The 14,263-nt window shown below is 42.1% G+C and overlaps 1 protein-coding gene across 2 annotated transcripts in view; it reads left to right on the forward strand.

The window, feature by feature from the left end:
• Positions 1-1,943: 1,943 nt before the first annotated feature.
• Positions 1,944-14,263, forward strand: part of LOC109916988 (solute carrier family 12 member 7-like) — a 221,865-nt gene continuing 209,545 nt past the window's right edge. The window contains exon 1 of one of the 2 annotated variants that reach the window (XM_048607652.1): positions 1,944-2,202. In XM_048607652.1, the coding sequence (XP_048463609.1) occupies positions 2,052-2,202 (151 nt within the window). In that variant the 5' untranslated portion in view covers positions 1,944-2,051. The remainder of the gene's footprint in view (positions 2,203-14,263) is intronic. The other variant, XM_048607663.1, reaches the window with a different exon arrangement.

Consider the following 14,263-nt stretch of genomic DNA (forward strand, 5'->3'; position numbering starts at 1 on the left):
TCCTGAAGAAGGGTCCTGACCTGAAACATCAACTTTCCTGTTCCTCTGATGCTGCCTGGCCTGCTGTGTTCCTCCAGCTCCACACAGTGTTATCTCTGACTCCAGCATCTGCAGTTCTTACTGTCCCCAGTGGAATAATATCTCATTTTCACTTAAGCATTTTACAGTCTCTCGGACTAATTATTGAGTTCCACAACTTCAAAATATGACCTCTGTGCTCCATTTTTCTCACATCCCTACTCTACCCCAACCGTGAGACTTGTTTATATCTTGTTGGCTTTGCAGTCAGCACTGCAGTCCCATTTTCTCCTTTTCACAGCTCATACTTACATCTATTTTACATCATTATGGCTCCTTTAGCACCATTATCAAAGCTTTCGTCTTTTGCTCTGAGCACTCCCCCAATCTGTTCCACTTGTTCCTCTTCTCCCTCTCCCTGCAGCATTAAAAAACAGGATATTCAAGTCCCCTCAGATCTGAAGAAAAGTCAAACCGGACTCAAAATGTTGACTTTGTTGCCACCTCCACCGGTGCTGCCAGACCTGCTGAGTTTCTCTCACATTTTCCAAACCAAAGACAGACAGGAGAGGGAACTAAATGTATGGTTAAATAAATCTGGACCAAATGGGTGCAGTTTCACCCACTTTAACATTAGCAAAGAAACTGTGCCAAGTCATGTGTATGCCCATAATTCCGTAATTGTGAACCCCTTTATCATCAGCGAAGACTAATCTGGTTGAATTTCTAAATGTTTGATCCCATCATTTTCCACTCCTGATCTGCCACCATGATGGGTATTGTAGAGCTGAAAGATTCAATAGGTCTCTATTACTACTCCTGATAACTGCATACCAACTGCCAGATATATTGCAATGCCTGCAATTGTCCTGCCCCCATCCCTTGCATCATTATTTGTCCAATATGTCCATTCTCACATTGAACCAGTTTCCCATGCCAATTGTAAAGTGAAAAGACTCTTCAGCCATCAACAGTTGGGCAATCCTTGACGTCAAACAGCCTTTTCACCTGTCTCCAAACGAATCAACCAAAATCTTCAATGACAGAATGAATTTCCAGAACTTTGAATACACTAGTCATTCTCCACAGGTCACAGCATTAACCAAGGAATTAAACTTTAATTCCTGAAGATGGCAGGGAAATTCGGGAGGGCTTGGAACTGGAGGTCTGAAAGCTTGTGTTTTCAAATAAACCTGTTGGATTATAACCTGGTGTCGTGTAATTTCTGACCTTACTCATAAAAAAACTTTATATATATAATAGTCACAGCCGCGGTTAGGTTCTGTACTGCGACATATCAAGAAAACAAGCAAACATTGCAGTTTGACTCTATCCAACAAACCAACTGAAGGCATCTCTTGCTTGTGCAAGACTATTTATCTACATTTGGGGCACCAGGAGAGTCTGATAACGGAACGGACCCCCCTTTAACTTCAGCAGGAACACCTCAGACAGTGGTCTTTCCCCGTTGTGCCTTGGTGACAACTGTCCCAGAAACGGAAGCGATGAAGCTGTGTTGCCGGCAGGAGTCTGGTCTGCGAGATGAACATCATACTCGGAGGGCTACAGCTTGAGGGTCACTTTATCTGCGGCTAACAGATTCGCCAAGTGTCAGTCAATGGGCGTGGCAGTGAATCACACTCTGAAAGCCTTTGAGATGACTGTCACGTTTTACTTAAAAGATCTTCATGTCGTCTAATATCTCATAGGTCTGTGTGTATAAACAGCAAATGCAAGTGTAGCGGGTTAAGGCAGAATCAGACGGGGTACACGTGGTAAATGTGTAGAGCTTGATGTTTGAACAGCCCAGGTTTAAAGTTGGCGCTGGTTGGGAGGTGGAGTCTGCCTCTGGTGTATCAGCAGGAGGACAAGAGTTCAGATTGCTTTCCCCCCCACCCTCTCTTGGGGTCAGAGGGCTGTTGTTTGCTGCTTTCAGAATCCACCGGTAAACAGGCAGGAGCGGAGCCCAGGGCTCTTCTTCCACCTCCCAGCTCACGGGCAGAAGAGCGAGGGCGATTCTGCTGTCTTCGGAAATGTCCCACACACAGAGGTTTTTGGTCACCGCTGTTCCCAGCCGGAGAGACGGGCTTGGAAGCAATGGGATGCAGAATGGGGACAATAATGTCAGAGAGACAGAGAGCACTGTGCCCATACTGGAGTATCTCAGGGAGCCCAACAAATACGGTAAGAAGGCAACGAATAAAACTGTATAATGGCACTGAAAGCTCACTTCATTTTTCTGGTGGCCCGACTTTGTCTCCAAGGTTTTTTATTTCCAAAATAACTTCCTTATGGCTTGCTAAATCTTCGATAACATTTTCAAATATATAATGGGGCGATTTTGGTTTATGTTATGTGTGTTCCGCTCCGTAAGAGTTGGACCAATGTTTAGCGACCGGATTTCGGTTAAACGAATGGACCGGTGATTAAAGTACCATCTCTCGCCGGGATGGCAAACTGAATCAATTGCACTTCTTTCCACCGGCTTATTGATATCAGCCACTTCCTTTCCTCGTGTTTGAACATAATAGCCTGTATTCCATTGTTCCTTTTTCTTCACTTTTTGGTTTATTCAGGGCATTGACATGGATACGTGATCACAGAGAATGGAATGCAACTCTGTCACTTTTTAAATCATTCTCCAATCTCAGCTCACTGCTCTGGTTTTGATTGTTCCCCACCTTGCTTTGCAATTCCTTTGATTTAATATTTTGTAACTAACGTAGTTCTGATACGATGTTTCAGGAAAACAATATGGACGTTGGAAATTCTGCGCTTTGAATTCATTTTATAGGTGTTTTCTAATTGTTCACTACGACTTTGGAGCATACATGCTTGATACAAAGTGACATTACATATTCCACACAGGCTGTGGTTAAATTCTATGAAATGCAACAAAATCATTGCAGTTTCTTTTCAAAATATATTGAAGCTGTTAATGTTTTCTGGTTTTCACAACATGTGGCATTTCTTTTTAAATAAAGTGCATTATGTGCAAAAGTTTGGGAATTGTCCTAAACGCTTCATCATCCCTCTCAGTTGTCAGAGTCAATAGATGTGAGGCAGGAAAAGCACAATGGGTCAGACCGCATCCTAGGAGCAGGAAAATCAAAGTTTCCAGTCAAAACTCTCTGTCAGGAGAGGGGAGGGATGATGGAGCCCAGAAATAAATGGGGGTGGGGGGCGTGGGGCCAGGGGGAAGGGTAGGTGAGATGGTGATAGGTGGATGCAGGTTGGGGTTATTGTGATTAGTCAGTGGGAAGGGTGAAGCAGATAGGTGAGTAGGAAGATGGACAAATTAGGTCAGGTCAGGGAGGCGAGGCGGAGAGGAAGGGCTGGATGTGGGATAAGACTGGGAGTGGAGGGATTTTGAAGCTCTGAGCTCCCAAGGCGAGATAGCGGATATTTGTTCCTCTACTTTACGTTTGGCCTCACTCTGACAGTGGAGGAGGCCAAGAATGAACCAGTTCTGACACCTCCCCCCATTCCTGGACCTCTCCATCTCCGGAAACCTACTCACCAGTGACATCCATTTCAAACCCACTGACTCCCACAGCTACCTCGACTACATCTCCTCTCACCCACCCTCCTGTAAAAATTCTGTCCCATACTTTCAATTTGCCTGCTTCTACCGCATCTGCTCCCACGCCTGGAGGTGTTTTACTCCAGGACATCCCAGATATCCTCCTACTTTAGGGACCGGAATTTCCCCTTCTCTGTAATTAAGGATGCCCTCAACGACATTGCCTCCATTTCCCACACTACTGCCCTCAAACCCCTTCCCCCAACAACAATAAGGATAGAGTTGCCTTCATCCTTGCATACTATCCCAGCAACCTCTGAATCCAATGTATGATCCTCCAACATTTCCGCCACCTACAATCACACCCCACCACCGAAGATATTTCCTTCTCCACCCCTGCCTTCTTTCCACAGGGACCATTCATTCCACGACTTCCTTGTCAGCTCTACACTCCCCACCAACTTCTCCACCACAGCCAGTGCCTGTCCCGACAACCGCAAGAGGTGCAACACCTGCCCCATGCCTCCCCTCTCACCTCTGTCCAAGGCCCCAAACAATCCTTCCAAATCCAGTAGAGATTCACCTGCACTTCATCCAACCTGATCTATTGTATCCATAGCTTCGTATGTTGTCTCCTCTATACGGGGGAGGCCAAACGCAGACTCGGACCGGTCACCGAGCACCTACGCTCTGCATGCATCATCCAACCCGACCTTCCAGTTGCCATCCATTTTAGTTCCCCCTCCCACTCCCCTGGCGACATGTCCATCTTTGGCCTCCTCCACTGTCAGAGTGAGGCCAAATGTAACCTGGAGGAACAACACCTGATATTTCGCCTTGGGCGCTTACAGCCCAATGGCCTCAATATCGACTTCACCAGCTTCAAAACCCCTCCACCCCAGCCTTATTCCATGTGCAGCCTTCCCCCTCCTCCTCACCTCCCTGACGTGACCTAGCTTATCCATCTTCCTACTCACCTATCCTCTCCACCCTTCCCACTGACCAAACACAATAGCCCCCTACCTGTATCCACCTATCACCATCCGTCATAGGAGACTTGTGCACGCCATAGGAAAGAAAACACAATATTTGGTCTTGTTACTTAAGCAGATGGTAACGACAGTTGTTGATGGGGAAGATTGATAGAAAACATGGGAGAGGGAAGCTGGAAAGAAATGGATGACACAATGGACTGGCACGCTGCTGGACCTGTGTGGAATGTGTAAGAGGAGCACAGATCAGGATAAAAGTGGAAGTTCATACCAGTCAACCTTCAGAGAAGAAAGATGACATGAACAAAGTGAAAATAAACAAGGTTCATTTCAAAAATTGCACTCTTCCACCACCCCTCTTCCCCCTTTCCACACTAGATTACGTGAACAAGCTTTGCAGACTTCTACAAGATGCAGAGTATGGGCGATACAATTGTGAATGGTTCCACAATGGAAATCTTTTAGTCACGCATAAAGTTTCTAGTCTGAGCTTAATTTATTTAAAATGACCCACCCCAGCTGTACCCACTTCCTTGGCCATCATAATTTTAATAAATTAAATGAAGCCAGACATGTGATAACTCTGCTGCACTTTAATTAAATGCTATTAAAGTTCTTTAGACTGTACGCAGTAAAAATAGAAAATGCAGCTGTCATTGGGAGAGCTGTACAGCATAACAAAGGAGAAAAACCTCCGGTTGCATTCCGATCAATATAGTAAATAATCATGAAACATGTAGGTTTCCATGCCAAGGTACACTGCTGTTTGCATTTGCACCATTAGAGCATACTGTTCTTTGTTTCAAAGTTCCTGGCAACATAAGGCAAATGAAACACTTTCATTAATAGTGCATTGCAAATTAGGTTATTATTCAGAGGTTGTAACTTCTATCTATTTATCAATTAAAGGTTGTTTTGATTTGCTTGCTGTTGTGTCACATCTGAGTGAGTGACCTAAAAATGACAGTGGTGCTTAGTCCTTGATTAGAAATATTTGGGCACTGGCTGCTGCATGTGAATAGTCCCTCGAGGGCTATGAGGTTAAATCTATTGTGGGCGTTTATTGCATCTAAATCTTTTTAGGCCTGTCACATAAGGTACATGGAAAGAAAGCACAAAATGGCTTCCTATTTCTGAAGAACCGGCTTACTGAACATGTGACTTGTAATTATCATTGGTACATTTTATCTGTGTACTTTTATTTTGCTTCTGGTTCGTTTTATAACTGGAGAAATTGCAACTCAACATTTAGTGCAGCTAGGAATTCTAGACTTTTTAAAACAAAACCTGTGCAAATGCGAGTGATTGCAATATCAACTTAAAATTGAAACAGTGTTTCCTTTCTTCATCTAAACATGAGATCTTAAATCACCAGCAATGAAAGCAAAAATGTACTCGAACGCTTTCTGCACAAGTGAAATTTTAAGTATTTTCTCCCCTTTTTTTCCCTTGCACTATGAAGTTAAGCATCCAGTGATGTCTGGATACTGCTTGTGCTGTTCCTTGGTTAACAACAAGAGAATCTGAATTGTTGGAGAAATGGTCCCTGCTACACTGTGGGATCATGACATGTACTCATTTTTGAACAGTTCAATGCCCAATTAAACTGAGACAGTTGAGTGCCTTGCCTTAAAGAGAGAATACCACAAATATTCAGGGAGGGGATAGAACAGTGAGTGTCAGATCAGCAATTCTATGTTTTGGGTCATTGTGAGCATTTAAGTAAGGTAACCATTTGCTGACCTGGCAGATTTAGGAAAAGTGGAAGAAACGCCTAGTGTTGACTCACTGGCGAAAAAGCTACTTGGGACCTTTCCGTTAAAAGATTTTCAAAAGCAAAATGACTGGTAAGAATGAACAATAGTGAGCAGAATTTTATTTTTGGATTTAGTTTACTTAGGGGTTAGACCTTAACATTTCTGAGTGAACATGTGATGGATTTAATTTAGGGAAGTTTGTTTTTTTTGTTGTTCCGTCATTCACGAAACATAGGTGTTGCTAGCTGGGCTATCATTTATTGCCCACCTCCAGTTGCCCTTGATATGGTGATGAGCTGCCTTCTTAAATTGCTGCAGCCCATGTACTTTAGATCTTTTTTCCCAGATCGTCTAGCGATTGTTACAACTGAGTGGTTTGCTAGGCCATTTCAGAGGGCAGTTAAAGTCAACCATATTTCTGCGGGTCTGAAATCACATGTAGGCCAGACCAGATAGTTTTCTTCCCAAAAAGACATTGATGAACTAGATGTTTTTCCAGACAACAGCTCATGTCATTATTAGACTTCTGTTATTAAATGCATTTTCTTTTAGAAATATGGAATACAGTTCCACATCAGCTACGGTGGGATTTGAACCTGGGTCCCAAGAAACATCTTTGCTATTGCCCTGGTTTTGTCAGCTACCTTTATGCTGAGTTAGATTTGAACCTAATAACTCTGCTACTTTGAATAAGGTGGTGACTTTATCATTTAAAAATAAATCATAGCTATTATTCTTATCAATACAAGTGTGAAGATGCTGTTGTCTTGATCCAAGACTAATAAAATTATGGGGTCCATTTTTTGGAATGTGATGTTAAACTGGGACTACTCTGCCTCTGCAGGTCGATGTAAAGTATTCCACTGGCCCTATTTTGAAAAAGAGCAGGTGTGACCTGTCTGGTATCCCAGCCAATACATATCGTTTGAACACCTCAAGAAAGATTGCTGGCCATTTATCGTAATGATACGCACTTCCTATATTAGAATGATTTAAAGAAAAACTTCGTTTACTGTGTAAAGCTCTTGAGGTCCTGAGGTTGTGAAATGTGTTTACGAATGCCAGTCTCATTTTCTTTGCCAACGCAACAAAGAACAGCAAACAAGCCAAGATCTTAAAAGCTAACCAGTTGGAACCTGCCATACGAAGTGCAGTGGTGAGACAGCTGGATGATGTGGATTTTGTTTTTCTGCCTGAGTTGCGGGGCAGACCAGTGATTGGTAGTCTTGTGATGTTTGAACAAAGTACGCAGTCTAGCTCTGTGCCCTTCTTGAAAGTACGCAACATTGTGGAAGGACCAAGCCACAGAATTGCATGGCTACTTGAAGTTGAGAGTCGAAAAGAAAAGCAAATGTGCACAAGCAATTTAAGACATTAAAACAAAAACAACAAACGTTACAGATTGCTTACTCTGTCGCAGCAAAAGTCTGTGATTTTGTAAAGTCGAAATTGCATTGACATGTAGAAAATGGTGAAAATCTAGACTATCACCATATAACAAGAGGCTATTAATTGAAAGTGATATTAAAATTCAAAATCGATGCAGATCCACACTTTTTTTAAATAGGTTATGGTGAATCCCCAGGGAGATGCATCAACTTATCAAATCCGAGCGCCCACAATAGTAACTACCCTTGGTCCCAGTTTACACATTTCACTTCTCCTGTTTTGGTCAATCCTAACAAGGGAAACCATTAAACTTTGCAAGTTGCATTTTTCTCTCTCTCTCTCTGAATTGTTTCCTGATGGAAAGGAATGTTAACTTTTCCTTACAATTGGAAAAATTGCATGTTCAATACACAGTTGTACATCTGTTGAATCGTAATTTGAGTAACAAGTTGCCTATAATTAATGTTATTTGACTTCACTATCCATCGTGCAAGTGTGCTTGAAGTCTCTCATGATTAAATGTGTTTTAAAGAATGATGTGGCTAAATTCTGATTGCTTTACATACCAGATAAGCATGAAATTGTGGGTATTTCCCATGGCTAGTAATTGCAAAAAGTAACTAATTGGTCACATGTGACAATTTACAATCTAATTTGATTATGTATTACCCGGATGGATATTCCTTCTTGAGGGAATGATTATAAGGGGGAGAAGTCATTAATGTTGCTTTCCAAATTACCTTGCCTTAGTCAAAACTGCACAGATCCCATGAGTCGTCTGACTCAAGTCTGTTTCTCCCAGAGATGCTGTCACATCTGAGTTCTCTTCCAGCATTTTCTATTTTTAATTTTTGTATGTAGATTTTTGATAGTGCAGTAATTTTTATGTTTATGCTGAACGTGGCCCACCAAATGAGACAATGAAATTTTAGAATCTGCTCAAGATAAAATTACATAGCTTGTTAAAATGTTAGTTGTTGTAGGATGCGATTAACTGGTGTGGGTAGAAATTATAGATCTAAATGCTGTCGGTACTGTATTGTGTTTCTGCAATGGTAATCTTGAACTGTAAAATGTAAGTTTTTTTTAGTTAGTTTTGCATACTTTGCAAATTCCACAACAATTTTTTTTATAACTCCACATTGCTGGAAAAATGGAATATACAGTTTTTTATGTAACTTTTGTGGTAGTTTTAAATTTGTTACATGGGGGAGGTAATTTGCAAATTTTTGAGATGAATTAGTTTCAATGTATGTGAGGCGATGCACTGTAGTGGGAAATGTGCAGGAGTTGCATTCTGTTTTGTGAGGAGGTCTTGTTGGGCAATTGGTGTGTCCCTGCCTCCAAACTAGAAGTTTTGAATTTGAGTTCGACCCCAGGACTTCAAGGCCAGGAAAGCTATATTCCTAACGTGGCTAAACAGGCGACTGCCAATGTGCAAGTCCTTCTGATATACCAGTGAAAGGTGACTTTAAAACCTGGAGATTCCCCTCGTCATTAAACAAATACAAAAACAAAATGCTGCAAGTCCTGGAAATCTGAAACAAGCATGGAGAATGCTGAAAGAACTGAGCAGGATTGGCAGCATTTGTGGAGGGAGAAGCAGTTAACATTTCGAATCTAGTGTGACCCTTCTTCAAAAGACTTGTCCCCTAAAGAAGAGTCATACCAGACTCAAAACATTAATGCTGTCCCTTTTTCTGCAGGTGCCATCAAACCTGTTGAGTTTCTTCAGCATCCTGTGCCTGATTCTCCTGGCCAGCCTGTGGAAGAATGCCTAGAGTCTGGCAACAGGTTACTGACCTGATCCGGGAAATTCTCTAACCATGGGAACAGGTGTAAGGATATGCTTTGTTTGCCTCATGTATTTTAGGTGTGAAAAGAAGATGCTGCTTATTAAATGAAATCCAATATCACTAATAGAGCAAAGGAACATGCAATACAGAGACAGGTATCATAGATACCAGTACTGTCTCATGCCAATCGGTAGCAGCAGTGGCACAGTTGTTAAGGCCATTTTTTTTAAAGAAACCCACCAAGCGCTGGACTTAAATTTTACAATATTAGATATTAACATCCAGATCCATTATGTTAAGCTGGAATGGAAACTTGGTTAGATTGCAACACCAAGAGATCATCAGCAGATTTGGCAACATCTGTGAAGAGATAAAGTCAACGCTTCACACCAATGGCACTTGTGTACAGTTCTGATCTCTATATTTCTATGAAGTATATACAGACATTTTGGGAAAGGAAATTTTAGAATTCCAGAACCAGGAGGTTGTACTTAACAAAAAAAATGACCAAGACTTATAGTCTAGAAAATAAATGCTAACGATTAACCTGTAGAGAGGTTTAAGATTAAGTGTTTGAAATGACTGTTGAAATATTTTCACAAGTAAGGACAGCAATATGACAGTAAATAAACCCTACAGTGAATTCAGGAGACTCTTATTTATTTGAACTGTGTTTAGAATGTGGATCTAACCATCATATCAATTAGAATGTCAAATAACAGATGGTTTTAAGGAGAAGCTACTTAGGCTAGAAATGGATAGATACATTGGTGTTAGATAAAGTGAGGGGAGAATAGTTCTTTTTCTTGAGGAACAGAAAAGTTTGCAGAGACAGGTGGAGCTGAATGACCTATTATGAGCTATAGACTGAGTGAAGCTGCTGAGTGAACTATAATTGATCCGTGTTACAAAGGTGCATGTTAAAGTAATGAAAGTAAGGTTTTTTTAAAAACAGCACGAAAGAGGCACTTCAGCCCATAATGTCCATGCCAGTCAACAAACATCCATCTATTCAAAATAACATTTTTTTTCAGCACTTGGCCAATAACCTTGAATGCTCTTATACTTCAAATGCTCGCCAAAATGGTTCTTAAATATTGTGGGTGTTCCTGCATCCACCACCATTTTTCTTTTTCTTTCTGTTCAGTCAGTGAGTTCCAGATACCCAAAACCCTCAATGAAAAACTGTTTTCTCAAATGTCCTCTAAACCTTCTGCTTACTACTACCCTCCTTTTTTTTTTGAAACTCTGCCCTCCCCCCACTCCCTGAATAGTGACCATCGAAGGGGAAAACGTTCTCATAATTTACCTGTCCATGTCCCAAAGAACCTTGTACATCTCAATCAGACATTCTCCGTAAGACCATAAGATATAGAAGCAGAATTAGGCCATTTGGCCCATCGAGTTGATCTGCTATGGCTCATGGCTGATGTGCTTCTCAACTCCATTGTCCTGCCTTCTCTCCATTATCTCTGACCCCTTTTACTAATCACACTTCATAGCGAAAGGATTTGAGTATCAGAGTAAGGATGTCTTGCTGCAGTTATGCAGGGCCTTGGTGAGGCCACACCTTGTGTACAGTTCTGGTTTCCTACTCTGAGGAAGGACATTCTTGCTATTGAGCGAGTCCAGGGAAGGTTCACCAGACTGATTCCTGAGATGGCTGGGTTGACACATGAGGAAAGACTGGATCAACTGAACTTGTACTTGTTGGAATTTAGAAGAAGGATGGAGAATCTTGTAGAAACCTATAAATCCTGATGGGACTGGACAGGCTAGATGCAGGAAGAATTTTCCCAATGTTGGGGAAGTCCACAACTAGGGGGTCACAGTCTAAGAATAAGGGTTAAGCCATTCAGGACTGAGATGAGGAAGAATTTCCTCACTCAGAGTTGTGAACCCGTGGAATTCTCTCCTACAGGAAGCTGTTGGGGCCAGTTCGTTAGATACATTCAAGAGGGAGCTAGGCATGGCCCTTGCGGCTAAAGAGATCAAGGAGTATGGAGAGAAAGCGGGAATGGGATCCTGAGATTGCATGATCAGCCATGATCACATTGAATACTAGTGCAGGCTTGAAGGGCTGAATGGCCTAATCTTGCACCTATTTTCTATGTTTCTATGAACCTATCTCTGCCTTAAATACACTCAATGACTTGGCTTCCACAGGCTACTTCAACAATGATTTCCACAATTTAACTACCAATGGCTGAAAATATTCCTCCTAATCTGTGTGCTAAAGGGTCATCATTTCATTCAGTGGCTGTACCCTACAGGTCTCTCCTACTAGTGGAAACATCTTCTCCTGTCCACTCTATCCAGGCCTCAGTATTCTGTAAGTTTCTTTCAGATCTCCCCCCTCATCCTCTAAACTCTATTGAGTACCAACCCAGAGTCCTCCACTGTTCCTCACATGACAAGCTCTTTATCCCAGGGATATGCCGGCATAACCATATTTAGATATGGGACCCAAAACTGCTCAAAATATTCTAAATGCAGTCTAACCAGAGCCTTCTACAGCCTCAGCAGTACAATTCTGCTGTTGTATTCTAGCCGCTCTGAACTGAATGCTAACATTGCATTTGCTTTCCTAACTGCCAAATGAACCTGCATGTTAACATTGGGAATCCTGAACCAGCTCCCAAGTCCATTTGTGCTTCAGATTTCCAAAGCCTTCCCCATTTAAAAAGTAGTCTGTGCCTCTATTCTTCCCGTCAAAGTGTATAACCTCACGCTTCCCCAGATTGTATTCCATCTGCCACTTCTTTGCCCACTGTCCTATCTTGTCCAAGTCCTTTTTGTAGCCTCGTGCTTCCTCAATACTACTTGTCCCTACACCTATCTTTGTTCACCTGCAAGCTTAGCACCAATGCCCTCAGTTTCTTCGTCCAGACTGTTAATGTATAATGTGAATAGTTGTGGTGCCAACACTGATGCCTGAAGAACTCCACTAATCATTGGCTGCCATCCTGAAAAAGACCCCTTTATCCCCACTCTTTGGCTTCTGCTAGTCAGCTGATGCTGTATCCATGCCAGTACCTTGCCCCTAATACCATGGGAACTGATGTTTATTTAGCAGTCTCCTGTGTGGCACCCTGTCAACAGCTTGCTCTCCTTTGTCTAACTTGCTTGTTACCTCCTTAAAGAATTGTACCAGATTTGTCAGGTATCATGTCCCTTGACAAAGCCATGCTGACTTACCCCTATTTCACTACGTCCTTCCAAGTACTCAGCAATGTCATCCTTAATAATGGTCCCTCAAATCTTACTAACAACCAGGATCAGGCTGACCAGCCTGTAACTTCCTGTTTTCTGCCTCCCTCCCTTCTTTAAACAGGGGTCTAACATTAACCATTTTCCAGTACTCTGGGGCACTCCCTGCGATTCCTGAAAGATCACCAGCAATGCTGTTTACAATAACTCTGGGGTGTAGTCCATATGGTCTGGGTGATTTATTCACCATAAGACCTTTTCAACTTCCCAGCACCTTTTCCTTAGTGATGGCCATGACACTCACCTCTGCCTCCTGACTCTCATGAAGTTCTGGTATACTACTGGTGTCTTCCACTGTAAAGATTGCAAAGTACCTGTTCAGTTCCTCTATCATTTCTTTATTCCATATTATGACTTCTGCAGCCTCATTTTCCAGTGGTCCAATGTCTACTCCTGAGTTCTCTATGTCACTTTTTTTAAATAAAAAGATTACTTAGAGTATTTTCTTTTACTAGCTAGCTTACTGTTGTGTTTCATCTTCTGTTTCTTTTTCTTTCCACCACCTCATTGCTTTTTTTTTAGTTATCCTCTGCTGGCTTGCTGACACTTATAAACATTTCAGAAAGAGTGGAGAAAGTCCTACATCCATTTCTGACTCCACCTCTGTCTCTGTCTGTCTGTCTCTCTGTCTCTAGTTCTCTCTCTCTCTGTGTCTCTTCCCCCGCACCCCCTACCTCCCACCACCTGCCTCCCCTCACCCCCAACTCCGCCTTCTCTGCTCCTAAGGACTATAACCTCAGGCTATCTAGTCTGTCTTCTTAATGGATGAATTACCCCAGGTAAGGTCCTTATGTATCTCCCCTGCACCCTCTCTCGTGCAGTCACATCCTTCATCCAGTGTAGTGACCAGAATTGCATGCAGTACTCCAAGCTGTGGCCTAATTAATGTTTATATACAGCTCCATTATAACTTCCCTGCTGTTTTTTTCCCTCAGTGCCTTGATCAATAAAGGCAAGTATTCCACATGCCATCTTAACCACAATTTTTATCTACCTGTCTTGCTGCCTTCAAAGATCTACGGACATACACACCAGGGTCCCTCTGATTTTCTGTACTTCCTTGGGTCCTAGCAGTCAACATGTATTTTCTTGCCTCGTCAGTCCTTCCAAAACGCATCATCTCACTACTTCCTTTTCAGGATTAAGTTCCGTTTGCCACTATTTGGTCCATCTGACCAGTCCACCTATATTGTCTTGTAAACTAAGGCTTTCCTCTTCAGCAAATAAAAACCAAAAGAACTACAGATGCTGTAAATCAGGACCAAAACCAGAAATTGCTGGAAAAGCTCAGCAGGTCTGGTAGCACCTGTGAGGAAAAGTCAGAGTTAAGTTTCGGGTCCAATGACCCTTTTCTTTTCACTGTTACCCACTTTTCTTTTTGTCATCTGTAAACTTACTGACTGTGTCTCATCCATTCCTGCATGTTGTTTAGTTTTAATTTGGAAGTTGTAACTTTGTTTTCCTTTATTCATTCATTGGATGGAATAACCCTAAACCTAACCCTGACCAGATAGCAAG

Source organism: Rhincodon typus, chromosome 2 (genome assembly GCF_021869965.1).
Source record: "Rhincodon typus isolate 14 chromosome 2, sRhiTyp1.1, whole genome shotgun sequence".
In the NCBI taxonomy this organism is placed as follows: Eukaryota; Metazoa; Chordata; class Chondrichthyes; order Orectolobiformes; family Rhincodontidae; genus Rhincodon; species Rhincodon typus.